A 19,824-nucleotide genomic window follows, 5' to 3' on the forward strand; every position below is an offset into this window, starting at 1 on the left:
TTGCAAGAATAATATATTGGGGGAAACTATTTTGATCCCTCTAGGGGATATCCTATCGTTGTTTCTATGTCACTCAAATGGTTATGAAAAAATGTAAAAAAAAAATTAAGAAGATATATTAACATGTGATATATCATCCACAAACATGCAAGTTCAAATTCAATTTCTACATCTCGCAACGAAAAAACAAATTAAACTATAACTAGTTAACGTATATTCACAATTATTTTTTTTCATTGTGAGATATAGAAGTTGAATTTGAACTTGCATGTTTGTGGAGTGATATATCACATGTTAATACATCTTCTTAATTTTTTTTCATAAGTATTTAAGTGACATGCAAATAACAAGGAGATATCCCCTCGAGGGATTGAAATCCACTCCCGTATATTGGCCCTTTTCTTGATAATGAAGTGTGTGTACTATGATATGATTTGACAAAATCAATTCTCTATCTGAAGTCTTCTGTGAGCTGAAGTGGACTGGCATAATTATTATTATTATCTTAATCATAGACGAGGCATCACTCTCTACCAGTATTATCCAACTGTGAGTTGGGCAAACCTTCATCATCCAAAGGGTACCTTGATTATTATTTTTTGTAATGGTGCAATGAAATGGATAGCGACTGCTCTGGGGATACATTTTGTGAGACCAAAATCCTGAAAATCTTCTCAATTCTGATATTCAATCTGAAGCTTCACCATGACAAGTTCTTGATGGAATTGCATTCGCAAAAAAAAAAAAAAATCCTTTTAATACTTGATGGAATTGCAGACCGGTTAGCGAAATACTGGGCGTGCAAAACTGTACCGCTGCTCTTGCGTCATCCCTTTTCCAATTCTTTTTGTGTAGACATGTTGACAGGGAAGTGTACTAATTGGATGCAAGAAAGAATTTGAGATAATTATGTCAACAAATACACGCCTAAGTCTCCTGCTTGAGTGGCTACAATTAAGCAGCAATACTCGTACAAATCAATTTAGTCTTCAGAAAACAAAAGGGATACGGCCTGCCACATGATCAATGAAGCTCTCCAGTTGCAAACTTTTCTGTGCATAATCAATGTTGCATTCGTGCACTGGCTAAAAAAACAAGGTATTTATTGGTAGAAAGAGAATTGTAGGCTACTTAATACTCCCTCCATTTACTTTTGATAGTCATATTTCATCTTAACACACAGACTAAGAATAAGTAATTATACTTATCATACATTTAAACATGCTACTAGTTATTCCTCGTAAACAAGCGAATCATTAATATTTATATTTCTCGATGCCCATATAGTCAATCTTGTGTGGAAGAATAGAGTCATGCATTAAATCCGAGAAAGTCATTAAGATGATAGATTGTTGGATTGAAATATGATTATCAAAAATAAATTTTTCAGATTTAGAAATATGATATTGTACATTATGAGCTCATTCAGAGGTTTGATTTGTAAAAATAAACAAAAGCAACATGAGTAGTAATCTTGCTCGGCATTTCTTGCCAGGGTATATGTTCTTGCTGCTATGATTGCGCGACTTTACGCACCCGGGCAAACAATATTTAACAAGATTATATATACTGAAGAATATAATAATCAATCAACAGCCATTACACGATTTGTCTCCCTACCCCTACGTGGAAACAGTGAACGATCTTAGTGTTAGGTATACTTGTAATGGATGCCAGGCATAAGCAAACAAGCAAATTCATCTGGACAAGTGCCTAACAAAAGTACTCTATGACCTAAATAATATGATTTAGTAATTATTATCATGTAGATAGCGCATGAACTTGATTAATAAGTAGCAAAATATTTTTAAAAAAAAAATACAAAAACCAGACACGAATATACATCATCTTTAATTTATCCGCTAGTCTTGAGAAACAAATACATATTGCAAGTTATCTCAATATACAGGAGCATAAAAAAAACAACCATGTGTCAATATACAGGAGAAATTTAGCTTGTCCACTTTCTGCTCAGCCTCAGCCCTTGCATTCTAAATAAAACACACCGTTTTTGAAATTATGCTCATTTATGATAAAGTAAATTTTTTTGACAAAAAAATAAGACAAGCAATGACAAAACCACTTATTTGGAGAAGTTAAAAAAAAACTGACAAAAACAAAATACAAATTCATCTGGATTACTAGGGCCTAACAAAAGTACTCTATGACCTAAATAATATGATTTAATAGTTATTATCATGTAGATAGCGTATCAACTTGATTAATATGAAGCATTTTTTTTAAACACCTCAAGTATATGTGAAAAACCATATAAGAACTAACAAAACAGGTTACTAACACAACTACTCACTACACCTAAAAATTTGGTAACAAAATTACAAATGGGACACACAAAACCACTTTTTTGCATAATTTTTTTTTTAAAAAAAAGACAAAGACAAAGACAAAAACAAAAGTACAAATTCATCTGGACTACTAGGGCCTAACAAAAGTACTCTATGACATAAATAATATGATTTAATAGTTTGTTATGGGCATGGGCCAGGCCCATGCAACAGTTTAGGTATGATAATTTAGGAATAAGTCACAAATATAAGAGATTACCTAGTTAGGAAAGATATGAGGTTTATTGGAAAGTTAAAGATAGAGATTGGATTGGTTTATATAATATTATAGACTAGTTCCTTCTATGTCCACCCTAAATATAAAGGGACCGCATGTCCTCTATTATCAATCAATCAATAAAACTCTAAAATTAGCCCTAAGCCTCGGATGCAGGGAGAAGCCGGCTTAGGGCTAACTTTAGGATTCATTGATTACATGCACAAACCTTGAACAATTGGATGGCCAGCAATTCAGCTGATAAAAACAAAAAAAAAAAAGCAGGCTATTGTATAGCAAATCCCTTTAAATTTACCCTAAAACTGACGCAAAATGATTAATCCAAATGTTATTGGTGTAATCACAGCTCAGATTCATAGATTTCTAGAGCTGAAAATACTTAGCTCCAAGAAATTTTGAAACATGGCCGCTTATGAATGGCTGAATTTGTGTGCCACGTCAATGTATCATTTGTAAGAAATTTGTAAGAAACATTTCTTACGTGTTACCACCAAACAAAAAATGATGAATGACTGAGGCCTTGTTTAGTTAGGGAAAATTTTTGGATGTAGTTATCACATCGGATATATAGACACACATTTAAATTTGAAGTATTAAACGTAATCTAATAACAAAATAAATTATAAGATTCTGTCAAGAAACTGTGAGATGAATTTATTAAACCTAATTAATCCATCATTAACAATGCGCAATTAAGCTTAAAAGATTCATCTCGTAATTTACACGCAATCTATATAATTGATTTTTTTCCTACATTTAATACTCCATACATGTGTCCAAACATTTGATGTGGCAGCATGAAAATTTGTGTTTTGTTAACTAAACAGGCCCTGAATATGATTATGCCAAGCTCACAATAATATAGATGTAATCGAATTGTTGTGAATCTAGATGGCCTGTAGCATCAGCAATCCAACCATCGTGTGCCGGGAACGACCGACCGTTTTACATAGACGAAAATAAGATTTAATTTGAATCACTGTAAGCAATCAAGGCAGTTTGATGATGACGCTTTTGTAAGGCAGTAAAATTTTGGCAGATAAGTTGGCAAGTAATTGTTACCATTTGAACATACACAAACGAAAGGATAGCATCAAACTTAACAAGTTCCGACTAAACAATGGTACCAGAAACATAAATAGCACACAATGCCATAACAAAGTACTAGAAAATGAACTAAAGTTGCGACTCTGGGCGGATAAGCTCACTGCCTCCTCGGGGCGATGGTGGTTTCAGGCTACAAAAGAAACAATTGACAGTATGGATTAGAAGAAAAAAAGAGCTAAAGAAATGCTGGAACGATAAAAGGGGCATCGCCCACAAAATTTAGCTCCAACTACAAGGACCTCAAGCTGAGAAGGATACATGGATTTAGGTTAACATCATGATTGTATTATTGCACAGAACACGGCACTGAGAAAAAACATTGTGGCCCAAACAGCTTGAATAGTCTATATAAATCCAAAGCATTACTTCCCACAAACTACCTAATTCACGAAAACAACTGAGACTATAATGGGATGAAAGAAACAAATACCTCTTTCTTCACGGCCTCTTCCTTCTCTGACAAGATAAGCTCGACGTGGCAGGGTGAGGACATGTAAGCTGGCCACAAAAGCAATATAAGTAAACTACAAATGGAACCATAAATCAACATCCATCCTCGAGAACTTACGATTGATGCGTCCATGAGCACGGTATGTCCGGCGTCTCTGCTTCTGGGCTTGGTTCACCTGGATGTGTGAAACGAAGAGGTTGTCGACATCCAAGCCTTTAACCTATACGCAACAAACCATTAGTTAGCCCAAGCATATTAAAAAAATATGAAGAGTGTCACCATTAAAATTGAGAGGAAAACTAGCAACAGGTTCATACATCAGCGTTACTCTCAGCATTCTTCAGCAGATCCAAAATGAACCTGGCTGATTTGGCAGGCCACCTGCCCTGCCCATTTGATTGGTGAGACTTCGCTTGTGCAGTACGGCCCACGCCTCCACAGTACCTTCTGAAGGGAATTGCCTGCTTGTGAGCAATAACATCCTCAAGGTACCGCTTTGCCTTGACCAAAGGCAGCTTGCGAAGAGCGAACGCTGTCTCCCTTGTGTTCTGCAGCAATTATTAGAGCATTTGACATTCAGCTAGAGAAACAGGAAAAAGGATAACAAGAACCAAGAAACAAACCATCGCATACGCATCAGAGTCTTACAATAAACTAGTCCAGTGAATTCAGTTTACCATGCACACAAAGTACCAGAAAATGATTTCATATCAACAGCAACTTCTAGTGAGAGTTATGAGCAGTGTGACAAGAAGGCCAAATGTTCTACAATAATGATACAATAGTTTTATGTACAAGGAAGATCTATAAGGAAAACATGAGAAACAAGACCATAATGAGTAATAGAACAGCATAAAATAGCTGTAACCTGTGAAAGTCTAAGCTTAATCAGATCAAGAAAATTCAGTGAAATGGTTAACATGTGAATAGAATTATACCTAACAATCAGGCTAATAAAAATAACTTCCTCCAGGTTGTACAGTGCGCACTTGAACAGGTAACAACATCAAAACATGAGTAGCATTATGCAAGCAATATCGTCAAAAAAAATTATGTGAAGTTCACAATATCTTACACCATTTTCGCATAGCGAAAATCTAACTTTGCAGATATACGACACAGGTTCTGAACAAAATGCAGAAACACTTATGATCTCTATCAGGCCAAAATCATAACTAAGGAATAAGCATGATGTCGCACTGTCTCTGAACCATTTGTCATTGAGATACAACAGTTCGCCAGAAGACAGTGCATCAATGTTCCTAAAGTAACGTGGGAACTGTTCGTCTGAAAAACAGAACAGAACCTTTTACTCTTTAGGTCATCATCAGACTCCAATCCTTTCACAATGCTATCTACAGAGTGAGAATCCAATCCTTTCACGATGCTATCAACAGAATGAAACTCTAATAATTTCGCATATGCCATCCACACAATTATTTGCCCTAACCGAACAACATTGCACAAAACGAGCAAACACAATAACCTACAACAAATCAACCAAATACACAAAAACAGAGATGCACACAGAGCAGGTTGACGAAACGCACCTTGAAGTGGACCCTGAGATCCCTCCCCATGGCCTTGGCCGCTGCGCACACAAACAACATCCCATCAAAAACCACTACACAGACAAATCAAACCGAAACCAAACCATCGCGGGAAAAGGATATCATCGAGATCTTACACTTGGTCGGGTTGGACGGCTCCGTCGAGTACTTGCCCTACGAAAAGATGCAACAGCGAGACGTCAGATCAATAACGGAACAAACCACGAGCGGATCAACGTACCGGAGCGGAGAGAGCTCAGGACTAACCATGGCGGCGGCGGCGGCGGAGCAGGAGGAGGAGAAGGGAAGGGAAGGGTAGCTCTCTCTCTCTCTCTCTCTCTCTCTCTCTCTCCGCACAGAAGAAGCAGTGGCTCGGTGGCGGCGGCGGTCTAAGAGGAGGGAAGAAACCCTAGAAATGGTTAGGGATCTCTACATGGGCCTTAGGCTTTAGTTGGGCCCAAAAATATGGCTTGGTTCCTAGTGGGCTGTACGTACATGTATGCACAAGGCTGGCCCATTATTGTGGGCTCTTCTAATAGACAAATTAGGCCCATTTGGTATTTGGTCTTGCCAAAATGAATTCGATAAGATTGTGTTTGAGAGCATAGAAAATAAGAGACAGAAGATACGTAAAACGAGATGGGTTATTAGCGTATAATTATTAAGTATTAATTACTTCAAACTTAAAAAATATATATGATTCTTTTAAAATAACTTCCCTATAAATTTTTTTAAAAAAAAACACGCCGTTTAGCGGTTTAGGAAGCGTGCATGTAAAAAAAGTTGCAGTTTTCTCATTTGTTGAAACGAACACAGCCAAGAACACAATTCAATTTCCATATAAAAACTATAAAGTTTAAAACAAAGGATGTATTCAAAAGGATGGTTGGTTTAGAACGGTTGATAATATGAACATGTATGGCTGTATATCGTAGATTTAATCAGCGTGCGGCGTATTATAATCAGGATGGCCGAACATCCAAGATGATATGAGCAAATCTGCCTCATGAATATTCTAACGATTGTGTGAATATAGTATAGTGAAGGTCGGCGACCAAAGTCATGTAATTTGATTGTGACTGCATGCCCATAACATAATACTTAACCGAAGGACATTAAGATTGAACATAAGCACAGCAACACTTACTAATAAATACAATGGGTTCTGAACTTTTTTTTTCCTTGAAGACAAAAAAAAAAATCCCCTTGAAGACAATGGGTTCTGGAGTCTGTACTGTGAGCAACAAAAGTTCATTTCTTCTAAGACCACAGCATCAGGTTGATGCAGTTGGCTGAAGCCATCAGATCAGAAATTGATCAGGAAAGACTGATTGAGTAGCAATCCAGCAAGATAAAAGTCAAACCTTTGTATCCACTGTCCAACTCGGATGAAATCAGAGGCTCGAATTCGTGATACAGTAATCTTTTTGATAGAAACAGCATACACATTTGTTTGGCTCACTTGGCCCAAAGGGATCTTTTCAATAGATGTTGCTCAGATTCGTACTGTGGTAATGAACCTTGGACGTTGACTGCACATAACTTTCAGTGAGTTTTGTAATTCCTAAATTCGATACGAGTATTCGTTTTTCTTTGTTTCCAAAACAGGGTAGATTACAGAGTAGTATTAAACAATACATAAGAGATTACAATCCTGTTGAGTAGTATTTTGGTCGGGCAAAGTAGAAAATTTGAATGTGAACTGATGAATTCAGAAGCGGCCTTCATTTCAAAGTCATGACATCCATCAAGGTGGGCATGCTTTCATGTGTTCCCAACCACTCCGATCGAATAGGAACTGCTCTAGCTAGTAAATTATTACGAAATTACTCGTCACCTGAATCATGCTTTGCCATCTCTAATACACTGGCCGTTTGAACGAATATGAAGTGATGCGTAGTTTCAATGTTTTTCTCACCTGTGTGATCACTTAATTCAGCATATACAAAAACTGCGAAGAAAATGATTAATACTATGCATATAGGACCGGCAGACAAGAGGCATGGTGTCCATCAGAGAGAATCAATGCACAAGATTAACCATGATAATTCATCCTATGTGACATCTTTGATCTTTTTCAATGGGTTGTCAGAATCAGATACATACTATATGCAAGCCCAGACTTTTTTTTGCCGGGACGGCCGAAGGTTGGCCGCCCAAAATTTATTAAGAGAGAGGGTGATACAACTTTTACATCATCGACATTAAACAGTCGATAGGGATGCTAGCCGTGGCTAACACCCCCGAAATAAACGACCGTGAAGAACACGGCGCCTCTAACAAACTCTGAGAAACTAGTCGATTAGTCTACTTGCTTGAAGATGCCCGCTTCTCTCCAAATAATAATCTCCTCCCTGATGGCCCAAAAGAGCTGTGTTGCCGATTTAGAGACATGCTCGAAAATACGCGCATTGCGCTCTTTCCATATGAACCAGCAAACCATGAGACAGAGGGAGTCGAAAGCTCGCCTGTAGCACCTCCGAAAAGAGTTTCGGGCTGCAACCCACCAGTCTGCAAACTCTGCATTTTCCTCTTGCGGCAGCGGGAAGGTCGTCCCTATCCATCCCCTGAGCATGCGCCAGACTCGATTGGTTAGGGGGCATTTCATTAAGAGGTGATTGCAGCTCTCCATCTCAGCATTGCACAGGCCACAAGAGGCGTCATGCGGCCAGCCCCTCTTCTGAAGATTGTCCGCTGTCAGGCAACGGCCTTTTGTTGCCAACCACATGAGGAATTTAATCCGCGACGGTGCTCTTTTTTGCCAAATAAGCTGTGCGCATTGCGATCGCAATCGAGCCAGCAAGAAGAGCTCGTAAACGGAAGCAGCATTGTAATTACCGTCAGCTGTGATGCAAACCCAGACTTGACGATAAAGGGACACTAATGAGAAGATAATGACGATAAAGGGACATTTATGCAATCCCAGACTTGACGGTTAATATCAGCTGGAGTAGAATCGTTCAGGTTTACTGAAGAGCTGACAACAAATGTTCAGAAGGATATTCTCTGATGGACTTCGATCGAATCGGCACAGGTTCGATGTTTTCCCTTGTGCAATGGGCACTCTGATATTTCGGTTGGATTAAGTGGGGGAAACTGGAGGTGATTAAGCAAGGTTCAATGAACAGTGTGTAATTTTGGGATGAGACGTCACTACTGATACAGTTTTGTCGATTTGTTAGTACCAAGTCTGAACTTTCTACGATTTGGACTCCGTCTACAGAACAGCTACAAGAATCTTTATACTTGACCTTCTAGGCCACTTGCCCAATTGGCACTTGGTGGGCCCAGCCTCTCGGCCTGTGGGCCCACATAGGCTAACTGCCTGTCCCAGACCGAGTAATTTGACCGTCGACTTCTCTAAAATATGAAGAAAACAATAATTAATGACCTTTCTGATATGCGATGGAATTCATTGTTCCAAACTTCAATTCGTTAGTTATCCTGCAAAATATCTTCTTTGGTCATGCCTGTGATCTTGTCCCGCTAAATGTGATCCTTGTTATGGTTGAAATTTGAAGCTTTCTCATTTGTCAACGTTGGAAAATGTGATCCTGAAAAAATTGCAATCCTGAATTGGGTAAAAAGTTATTTGACAATTGATATTATCAACCAATCAAGGATTGTGGGATTGGACATCTGAAATTTCATCTGATCTACCAAATAAAAATTGTAGGGCCTATTGGAAGACAACACTTGACATGAGGAAAGTAGACAAGTAGTCACACACTCGCACTCCATTGTGCATCTTTCCTACCAGCTGAGTTCGAATGTTCCAAATCCTACGAAGCTACCATGAAAGTACAAAACCGTATTAGCACTTTTTTAGAGAAGGACAAAACCGTATTACTACCTCCTATTGAATACAAACTTGTATGCCGTACATATTTTTGCACACGGTTACAATTCCCGAACAAGGGAAAAAAAAACATGACTTTCCCATCAAAAGCACAACCTTCTCCATCAAAAAAACATTTTTTTCCATTAAAAACGACATTTTTCACGAAGTGAGCATGATTTATCAGTTAGTGTTAACGACCAAATTTGGTAATATCAACATCGGAAAAGGAGATTAGAACAAGGTGGAGTCGAAGGCGGAGATTGATCCGAGAACAGAGCAAAGAATCGGCTGAAGTCCAGATCGGCTATGATTAGGATCGGCTGGATCTGAGTCGGACTAGGTGAGCCGATGCAGCCGATTCTGACAGTATAATTTGGTGTATGACATTGGGTTGAATTGAGGTGCTTCAAGATGATTGCCGCACATAGATAGAGTCCTGAGAAGGCAATTGTATCTATTAATTATGATGTTTTATGTAACTTCCTTAGAGATATGTTTGGGCAAAAGTATGCCGCAAAGACTTATGGTATCTTAGAGTTTGTTAGAGATAGTGGTCGTGTCCGGTATGGACATATCTTGTAATTCTCGGGTATAAATAGACTCCGAGCCCTATGTAATTTCTAACACACACGTTCAATACAATTTCGGCGCATCACCACCTTTTTGCTTTAGTTTTGTTTCGACGAGTTCTTGCTTTCGGGTTGAGCTGCATCGGTTTCGATCTTCAACGAGAGGTAAAACTTATTATGACGACTTGTGTTCTCGAGATTAGTGCTTCCATCTTTATGACACTCTAATCTTGTCTATATAATTCGTCAAGTTATCATATATCTTACATAATCTTTGGCAATATCGTCATCTAACCTACAATCGGCTAACATTTGTTAATAGAAGGCAGCCGATTAGGTTAAATAGCGACGTTGTCCTAGATTATATAAGATATCTACCACTTTATGAAACACCTAGCGGCTTGATTGTCTAGATATTGTTCTTCTTTTCATACTTAATGCTGCATCAGTTGAGTTTGATCTATTAAGTCGTGCTTAGAATATCAATCTCTAGCCTACCCTCTGGTTGCCAATTAGGGTAGTATCGGAGTTTCAGCCGATCTTATCTGATTTAACCATATTCGATCTATATGCTTCAATGACATATTAAATCCGCCCTTTATGTCAAGATCTTATGGCATTTAAGTATATTAAGCTTTTGTTTGGTATATTATATTTGTTTTGATATCTTTATATAAAGTAGTATCGGAGTATTAGCCGATACATGCTAGATCTATCTGATCGGCTATGCTATAAATATATATAATCCTGTTATTAATATATATTTCGATCTAAGTGATTTATACTGTCTCGGCATGGTGACCGATCTATCCCAATCACTTAATTTAAATATATATTAATATAAGAACTAAATATCGTTAATATCTACAGCCGATCGAATAGATTTAGTTCCTTACTATCTATTTATAACCGCCGATCGATTCATATATAAATGATATGTCATCGGCACCTAGCCGATCGGCTATCATTTATAGATTTAACCACGAATTCTTTGTCTCTATTTCTTGTTGATTACAGGATCAAATCAACTGGCACGCTCATATATTCAAAGACGAGCTTTGGACCTGCACTGGAGTTAAGCATATCTCCCAGGCCTCGTGTTTTCTATCAACAATCAACAACAGTTAGTTTTCTTTTTCTCACGACATACCCGTACTTCGTCGATTTTAAGATACACTGACATGATTAGAGGTGTTAATTGGATAAAACATCTGCGTCTGAACTGTGTTTTTCAATAAAAAAAAGATAGCCTTTTCCATAAACTCTACACGAGATAATCATCCCCGAGTATAAGAAAGGTGTGGCGCTGCAGTGTTTTGATACGTGGAAATTGTCCGAGGACGCCGAGCAAAGCAAAGCAGCACGAGCGGCGCGTTTGGTTGGTTGCGTCGCGCTGCACAGCACCCGGTCTTTGAAAGCTACCACCCAGCGCGCGCGCGCGCCCGCGACGACGACGAACACCACCACCAAGAAGCTCTCTCTCTCTCTCTCTCCTTTGCTTCTCCTCTAGGCGATTGCTGCGTCGACGACGGCCATGGCGGACGGCGCGCGGGACGCCGTGGTGGAGGTCGCGAAGCACATGGGGAAGAGCCTCGCGGTGTCCAAGAACGCGGCCGATGACATGATGCGCGTTCTGTCCAGGTACGAAGGTGAGGCGCCCATGTTCCCCTTGTCGCCTCCGGAGGTGGATCAGGCGGAGGAGGAGGAGGTGTTCGCGGCGGCGGAGGACATCATCCGCCGGTGCAACTCGGTGTCGTCGCCGTCCGAGATGGTTGATTATCTTTACGCCGTGGACGACGCGATCGCCGCGACGGCGCTCCAGGGCGAGCTGGCGTCCCGCGCCGCGGAGGCCGTGCAGGCCGCCATGCCGCGGCTCGAGGAGGAGGTGCGCGCGCTGCTGGGCTCCTCCGCGCGGCGCCTCTCGCTCGACTCGTTCGAGGACCTCGACGACGCGGGCGCGGCGACGACCCCCGACGGGTCGCCGCCGCGCCGCGACGCGCTCTCGCCGGAGGCGGCCGCCTCCGCCAGCGGCGTCGCGGACCGCATGCTGCGCGCCGGGTACGGCCCGGAGCTCGCGCAGGTGTACGTCGCCGTCCGCCGCGACGCGCTCGCGGAGTCCGCGGCGCACCTCGGCGTCGAGGCCGTCGCCATCGAGGAGGTGCTCAGGATGGAGTGGGGGGTGCTCAACCAGAGGATACGGCGGTGGAGCCACGCCGTCAGAGCCGTGGTCAAGACCCTCCTCGCCGGCGAGCGCCGCCTCTGCGACGAGGTGTTCGCCTCCGACGAGGAGCTCGGCCACGAGTGCTTCGCCGACGTCGCCAGGGGCTGCCTCCTGCAGCTCATCGGCTTCGCGGACGCCGTCGCCATGTCCACCCCGGCGACGGAGAAGCTCTACCGCATGCTCGGCATGTACGAGGCGCTCACCGCCGTCGAGCCGGACATTGAATCCCTCTTCACCGGAGACGCCCGCGACTTCTTCTCCTCCGAGGTCGCCGGCGTCGCGGCGCAGCTGGGCAGCACCATCCGCCACACGATCGACCAGTTCGTCAACGTCATCCACGGCGAGTCGTCGCGGCGACCAGTCCTCGGCGGCGAGATCCACCCCATGACACGCTACGTGCTCAACTACTGCGGCCTCCTCGCCGAGTGCCGCGCCACGCTCGACATGGTCCTCGCCGACAACAACACCAGCAACCACGACACCAACGACGACGACCACGACGGCGGCGGCGGCGGTGGCGCCTCGTCGACGCCGTCGGGGCGGTGCATGAGGGAGATCCTCACCCACCTCCTCCGCAACCTCGACGAGAAATCGAGGCTCTACGACGACGCCGGGCTGAAGAACATCTTCCTCATGAACAACATCTACTACATCGTGCAGAAGATGATGGTGGAGTTCCCGGCGCTGCGCGAGCTCCTCGGCGACGACTGGGTGCGCCGCCACCGCGGCCAGATCAGGCAGTACGAGACAGGCTACCTCCGGGCGTCGTGGATGTCCGTGCTGGCCTCGCTCCGCGACGACGCCTCGCCGGCGGCGGCGCACGGGCACGGCGGCAGGGCGGCGCTGAAGGAGAAGGCGAGGAGCTTCAACGCGGCGTTCGAGGAGCTGTACCGGAGCCAGACGGCGTGGAAGGTGACCGACCCGCAGCTCCGGGAGGAGCTCCGGATCGCCGTGTCGGAGCGGCTCATCCCGGCGTACCGCTCGTTCGTCGGCCGGTCGAGGCAGCTGCTGGAGTCCGGCAGCAGCAGCGGCCGCCACTCCTCGTCGGCGGCGAAGCACATCAAGTACAGCCTCGAGGATCTCGAGGACTACATGCTCGATTTCTTCGAAGGCGTTCAGAAGTTCGTCAGGTGATCACAAATTCAGAGTTTCGCAGAATTTTCTGAGAGTTTCAGAATTTCACAGATTCAGAGTTTCAGATATTTCAGAGCAGAGGAGCTCTGCTTGACTTGTAGAGATTCAGAGTTTCAGAGAATCAAAAGAACAAAGTACTCCATTGCGTAGCCAATGCTTATAGTTGTAGCTATTGATTGCTGATCGAATCTAGCTTATGCTTAATGTTCAATATTGTTCAAGATAAGAATGTAAATATATAAAATTCAGGAGTGTATATATGGAGCACATTCAATTCATATTTGGTTTTGTCATTCAGAGGATATTCATGATCTGTGTGGAGATTCAGGGACCCGTCATAACATATAGTGGAGATTTGGTGCTATGCTGCTATCAGATACAAAATCTATGAATTGTATATTTCATGAGGGCACCTATGTATACAAATGTTGACATATGAAAATGGTTAGCATATGGAGGTATGTATATGCAGCTAGAACCTACAAGGTCCTGAGAAGTAGGGGCCGTGTAGAGCGCACAATCACTCCGATGTTCTACTGATTCAAAGGAAATAATTGAAAAACAAAATCTTACCCATAAATGTTTGAGGTTGAATTGATTATCATAAAAAGAATTAGGTCAAACATTATGATACATTCTAAGGGGGAGGATCCATGTGTATAAGCTGGGCCTGGAAGTTTGAGACATGAAGGCCTTACTCTGGTTGCGGCTCGTCGTTTTTAATTTGTCATGCCAAATACCGGTCATGAATATTTGACATTTAGAACAATATTCAATCAAACCTTTAAAAATCCGGCCATCAATGTTATATTAAAATAAGTTTATAAAAACCAATAAGTTTCAAAGTATTTGAGGCAAATCTAGGCATACCTTTTTTTTATTAAAAAAACTAAGCATTAGAGAAATTATAATCAAAGTTTTTAATTTTGACCAAATCTAACACCGAACATCAAATGTTTGTGATAAAAGAGAGTAATAAAGAAGTACTGTGAGCCTTGTTTTCTCCAAGAAGATTCAAGCCTCATTTGGTTGAAAGGATTTTTTTTAAAGTACATAAATATGCAATCCTTTGGAATTGACACTATACCACAGTGAATCCAAAGGAATCCACCAAAAGGAAAACTACAGTAAAACTTGCTATCCCTTCACCAAAACAGAGGAAAAAAAGAATCCACTCAATTACAATCTTTTCGATCCTTTGGCTTGGCTCACGCAGGAACGACATAAAAGATTCCTATGTTTCACAGTGCTTATTGTAATTTGTAACAACTCTATCTAAATCTTATTACATGAGGCTCCTCTTCGTCGCCGGCCCTGCGAGAAAACAAGCAAAATAAAATCTCTTAGGCCTATTCGGTTGACGGGATTTCCCAATCACAAGAATAGGAAAAACATAGAAATAATGTAGGAATGCACGTGCAAAAAAAAAATGATTGGAACATATTAATTTTTTCTACACTGAGCTGAATGAGAGGATGGAGTGGATGTTTTTATTCCTATGGAATTAGTACATTTTGGAGGATTGGCATAGCGTTCCTATGAAAAATCTTCTTTTGAATCCTATGAATCGAATATATAAATAATATTTGTTGCAAAAGAATTAATATTTCCTTTAGAAATACTTCTCCTGCTTTTCTGCTCCAGAACGAACAATTGAGGGCTCCCATCGGATGGCCTAAACAGCCAAAGAAAAAGCTAAATTTTAGATTTTCAAACTTAATTTTGAGATATTTTCAACGGAGTTTCTTTTACAGCATTAGCTTTTAAGTCACAAGAACACATATATAAAAGTTTTACCAATAAATTTATTTTTATTCTCTAGTAAGCCGTTTTGTCTTATCAGTAAAAAAGCCAAACGATGTGGCCTGAGCAAAACACAACAGCACAAAGGATTTGGAGAGGGCCCACATGTCATGGACCTGAAAAAATGTTAGGTCAGCAAGTGACAGCCGTCACCCAGCCTCGCAATTGCCGGCCGAGTCGATCACCACACAACCAAAAAAACTCCAGCCCACTTGGAGTTGGAGCCCGTGGCAAATCCATCCATCCATCGCCTCTGCCTCGCCTCCACCACCGAGATGCCGGGGCTCACCGCGCCGGCGAGCTACTCCGACGAGCCGCCTCGCCACCCCGCCCTCAAGATCAACTCCAAGGTTCGTCCGTTCGCTCCGCCCTCCCACCGGCCTATCGCTGTTCCTGAATGAAATCTGTCGTCGTTCAACCTGCGTGGGTTGGTGGGGTTTGCTCGGGGTTGGGGGCCTGCATCCTGCATGCGTCGTCGTTCGCCACCTTGGAGGGCCGGACGATTCCCGCCGTCGGGTTCGTCCACCCACGCCGCTGGATCGCCGGAATCGCGGGCGGTCTCCGTTTATGCTGTACACAGTGCCCATGTTCAGAGACGCAACGCGTTGCGTAGTGAAGTGCGGGGATGTGTAGGGTAGTTTGGCTTGTCATTGCTCGCTTGCTCGGTGGAGAAATGGATCTCCGATTCTCCGTTTCCCGGCTTGAGCGAAAGCAGGTGGGTTTTAGGATTAGCCGATTTTGCGATGTTGTTCTGTTTGTTCACGATACAATTCACTCGGGTGTGCTGTGCTACAAGGCTGCTCTGCGGGCCTTCTGTCGTGTAGATTAGCTTCAGCTGTTCATGGATTGTTTTGCAAGACATAGAAATGGGGCATTTCGTTCTGTTTAATCGGTTCACTCTCCGAGAGGATCCCCTTCTGAATATACCTTTGACAAGGAACTGGATCCTAAATATTGAAGTAAACAAGTCTCTGATTTTTTCTCTACATATTTCGTAATAACTTGGATGAACATTGCTATCGCATTTGTCGATTCCTTATTGGAACACGCTCGGACACTTTTGCGCTTGTCCTTGGTCAGGAGTATTGCAGACAGCAGACTGATTCTTAAAAGAAAAGATAAGAAAGAGACAAGCTATATTTATCTTCATTATAATCTTCCTTCTAAGTCAGAACTTTATTCAAATTGTGATGTTGTTCCATGCTATAAAGTTATTATGTAACCAGCCAATCGAGAACAACTCTTACATTGTTGATTAGGATTGTACATTAGGATAAATATGTGAGGGAAAGAATAACCCAATTTGCTTTTCTATATGGTCTGTCACTATCATAGTATACCAGTGCACGGTATATATATAAAGTTAGCAAGTCTTACTTTACTACAACTGTTGGCAGGAACCATTTAATGCTGAGCCTCATCGATCAGCATTAGTTTCATCTTATATTACCCCGGTGGATTTCTTCTACAAGAGAAACCATGGACCGATACCAATTGTGGATGACCTCTCTAGGTTGTCAGCACGAACTATAAGTTGCCATTTATCATTATGTTTTGTAACAAACCTTACCTTTTTCAGTTTGACTGAATCAACAGATACAGTGTTTCCATTACTGGTATTGTCAACAAGAATGTTCAGCTGTCCATGGCTGACATTAGGTAAGTACTTCATTTTATGTTTTGTTATGACTAAACAAAATATTGTTTTGAGAATTGATGCAAACTTTCACATGCAGGAGTCTCCCAAAGTATGATATAACTGCAACGTTACAGGTTTGCCACAAATCCCTCTCCCCAAATCTTTATCTGATGGATAATATTGACATTATTAGTAACATAACAATACAACATCGAATTTGTAGTGTGCAGGCAACAGGAGGACTGCAATGAGTAAGGTACGGAAAGTGAGAGGCGTTGGGTGGGACATATCTGCTCTTGGAAATGGTAAGAAATACACCTACTGAAGAGTGTTGTCTTCAAGGTTTTAGAAATGCAATCTGATGTACTGTGTTACTGAATGCTACTCGTCACTAATGTCCAGAAGATAATGCACTTTGTGGGATCTAGGCATGCTATCACTACACAACTACATTCTGATAGCAGGAATTATAGAGATAATTATTATCGTATGATCGGAGGGATTTGCAAGGATTATCTCTTGTTAGCTAGGCCTAGAATTGTTTCTTTTTCATGCTATATAACTTTACCGACCATAATAAGTCATTTCTTTTTACCTTTTGTTTTTCCTATATTAACAGTACCCTGCTCAGTGATTGTTATATCATGCATAAATTACTGATACGGGACTGTTTTGTCCTCCTAGATTTATCTGTATGAAATGGACACAATTTTATATAGTTGTAATAATCGTACTATGTTTTCTTCTTTCATATTGTTCCCAGCAACATGGGGAGGAGCAAAGCTATCTGATGTCCTTGAACTAGTTGGAATACCTAAACTCAGCTCAGTCACATCTTTAGGAGGCAAGCATGTTGAGTTTGTCAGTGTTGACAGGTGCAAAGTGAGTATGTAAGTCCTTATCTACCCGCAGAAGTTCTTTTAGCCTACCGAACTAATCTCAAGCCATTTGTTTCTAGGAAGAAAAAGGTGGTCCCTATAAGGCATCAATTCCACTAAAGCAGGCAACAGATCCTGAAGCTGATGTGTTACTTGCATACGAAATGAACGGAGAGGTGAAAGAACATTGTTTTTTTTCTTTTAGTATGAAAATTGATAACTTTCCCTATGCGGTTTAGAATTTCTCAAAATGTTTGACTTTGCAAATGCTTATGTTTATTTCTCCGGTCTCCCTTTTTGAGTTTGTGCTATTAATCCATTATAATATTATCTAGCACACTATTTTATTCAAAATTACATATGCTGAGATATAACCATTTCTTAATTTTAGATGTGATTAAATATAATATAATATTTTCTGTACTGACGCTGCACTGTAGTAAACATGCTACATTCATATAGTTGTTTCTTCCTAAAGCAGAATGGTTAGCACAAGCAGCACCTGAAATATTGATTACTACTAAGTATCAATATCCACTAGTAGCCCTTTTTTTTTACGCTGACCCAGTCTATGGCAACTTAATGTGGTAGTGATTGTCAATTACTGGTGCACACAGTGCACTAGATGTGGAAAAAAATGTTGGGCAGAGACACTCTGCTCGGAATCTGGGATTCTGGATGCATGTATGTTCTTTTGTGAACTTTGCTGTTGCTGGCTTTCTAATGTGGCGCTATGATGTGTACAGACCCTAAACCGTGATCATGGATACCCACTTCGTGTTGTTGTACCTGGAGTAATTGGCGCACGCTCTGTAAAATGGCTTGACAGTATCAACATAATTGAAGAAGAATGCCAGGTTTACTGAAAAATTCAGCTCAGTATCTCATCATTATTTTAAGAGTCGACACTGATTACTGTGATCGATCAGGGTTTTTTTGTGCAAAAAGATTACAAGATGTTTCCACCCTCCGTAGACTGGGACAATATTAATTGGTCAACTAGGAGGCCACAAATGGATTTCCCTGTGCAGGTATATTAGATATTGTCATTTTTCCTTGCACTAATCTTTTACCACAAGAAGCTATCAATATTTAAAACTTCTCCTGCCTTTTATTTTGCCTCTTTTAATGAAGTGATAAGTTAGGCTTCTGGATATCTTATCATCACTTTGTTTTTTTTTATTTAACAGTCTGCTATTTGTACCCTGGAGGATGTGGATGTTATCAAGGAAGGGAAGGTTAGTACAGATTTTATCCTTAATACATGCATGTTTTGCCTTGCAATTGCAGCCTTTATTGTATATACTATGTTGAGTGGTTAAATCTGGAAATTGGGATTTATGGATCAGTATGCTCACTCCATGTAGGCTAGGATTGCTGGATATGCAGTCTCAGGTGGTGGCCGTGGCATTGAGAGAGTTGATATATCTGTCGATGGGGGGAAAACATGGGTCGAGGCTCATAGATATCAGAAAAGCAACGTGCCATACATATCTGATGGACCTCAGAGTGATAAGTGGGCATGGGTTCTATTCGAGGCTACATTAGACGTTCCAGCAAACGCTGAGATAGTAGCTAAGGCGGTAAGTGATATCCACCACTGGCTGGGTTACTATTTACCCAACGTTTGGTGCTTTGCATGAATAATAATTCTGATGAAAATGCATCTTGTGTGAAACAGGTGGACTCAGCAGCAAATGTTCAACCTGAAAAGGTGGAAGACGTATGGAACCTGAGAGGAATCCTCAACACATCTTGGCATCGGATCAAAATACAGAATTCTTCGTGCGTGGGAAGATCCAAAATGTGAAATAAGTAAACTGCTTGGAATCAGAAGTCAAGAGTTTATAGTGCCCGGAATAATAAGTTATTGCAGCATTCGATGATTCTCGCAGACTGTGCTCCTGTACTATAGTACTATGTTGGAATCGTGTTGCTGGCCTGGGCTTATATGAGACGAAACACAATTTTTGGGAGTGATGTTAAGAAGATGATTAATACGTACTCCAGTATTTATGTTGTCTTCTAATGGAAAATTTGCAGTTCTT

General features: G+C 41.5%; 3 protein-coding genes and 1 non-coding gene across 5 annotated transcripts; 2 read left to right on the plus strand and 2 right to left on the minus strand.

Annotated features, from left to right (window-relative positions):
- Positions 1-3,581: 3,581 nt before the first annotated feature.
- Positions 3,582-6,092, minus strand: LOC127783379 (60S ribosomal protein L17-like). The gene is made up of 7 exons (XM_052310645.1): positions 5,959-6,092; positions 5,829-5,865; positions 5,692-5,732; positions 4,459-4,689; positions 4,259-4,361; positions 4,121-4,188; positions 3,582-3,820 (listed from the first exon to the last, which is right to left on the minus strand). Exons 1-7 carry the CDS (start codon positions 5,959-5,961, stop codon positions 3,788-3,790), a joined length of 516 nt encoding a protein of 171 aa, XP_052166605.1. The 5' UTR covers positions 5,962-6,092; the 3' UTR covers positions 3,582-3,787.
- LOC127783445 (small nucleolar RNA snoR74) lies at positions 5,331-5,460 on the minus strand. The gene has a single exon (XR_008019345.1). It is a non-coding gene; the product is annotated as a small nucleolar RNA snoR74 (small nucleolar RNA).
- Positions 6,093-11,411: 5,319 nt separating the features above from the next.
- Positions 11,412-13,861, plus strand: LOC127781635 (exocyst complex component EXO70B1-like). Its single transcript, XM_052308622.1, has one exon. It carries the CDS (start codon positions 11,636-11,638, stop codon positions 13,454-13,456), a length of 1,821 nt encoding a protein of 606 aa, XP_052164582.1. The 5' UTR covers positions 11,412-11,635; the 3' UTR covers positions 13,457-13,861.
- Positions 13,862-15,442: 1,581 nt separating this feature from the next.
- Positions 15,443-19,788, plus strand: LOC127782473 (sulfite oxidase). 2 transcript variants are annotated; one of them, XM_052309672.1, is made up of 12 exons: positions 15,443-15,609; positions 16,657-16,772; positions 16,856-16,918; positions 16,996-17,032; positions 17,122-17,203; positions 17,662-17,780; positions 17,857-17,952; positions 18,523-18,633; positions 18,706-18,807; positions 18,967-19,014; positions 19,144-19,359; positions 19,458-19,788. In XM_052309672.1, the coding sequence occupies exons 1-12, from the start codon at positions 15,535-15,537 to the stop codon at positions 19,584-19,586; spliced, it is 1,194 nt and encodes a 397-aa protein (XP_052165632.1). In that variant the 5' UTR covers positions 15,443-15,534; the 3' UTR covers positions 19,587-19,788. The 2 variants fall into 2 exon arrangements, with proteins under 2 accessions (XP_052165632.1, XP_052165633.1); XM_052309673.1 differs by lacking the exon at positions 16,657-16,772 and having other exon boundaries at positions 15,489-15,609; positions 16,839-16,918.
- The last annotated feature ends 36 nt before the right edge of the window (positions 19,789-19,824 follow it).

Source organism: Oryza glaberrima, chromosome 8 (genome assembly GCF_000147395.1).
Source record: "Oryza glaberrima chromosome 8, OglaRS2, whole genome shotgun sequence".
NCBI lineage: Eukaryota > Viridiplantae > Streptophyta > Magnoliopsida > Poales > Poaceae > Oryza > Oryza glaberrima.

Excerpts from the sequence above, each read along its gene's own strand:
- LOC127783379 (XM_052310645.1), bottom strand. Across the intron at positions 4,690-5,691 it reads ATCTCAGGGTCCACTTCAAG|AACACAAGGGAGACAGCGTT; the intron begins GTGCGTTTCGTC and ends TAATTGCTGCAG. Across the intron at positions 4,189-4,258 it reads TGCTCATGGACGCATCAATC|CTTACATGTCCTCACCCTGC; the intron begins GTAAGTTCTCGA and ends TTTTGTGGCCAG.
- LOC127781635 (XM_052308622.1), top strand. The coding sequence starts at position 11,636 with ATGGCGGACGGCGCGCGGGACGCCGTGGTGGAGGTCGCGAAGCACATG.
- LOC127782473 (XM_052309672.1), top strand. The coding sequence starts at position 15,535 with ATGCCGGGGCTCACCGCGCCGGCGAGCTACTCCGACGAGCCGCCTCGC. Across the intron at positions 17,204-17,661 it reads CATATCTGCTCTTGGAAATG|CAACATGGGGAGGAGCAAAG; the intron begins GTAAGAAATACA and ends TATTGTTCCCAG. Across the intron at positions 18,634-18,705 it reads TAATTGAAGAAGAATGCCAG|GGTTTTTTTGTGCAAAAAGA; the intron begins GTTTACTGAAAA and ends GTGATCGATCAG.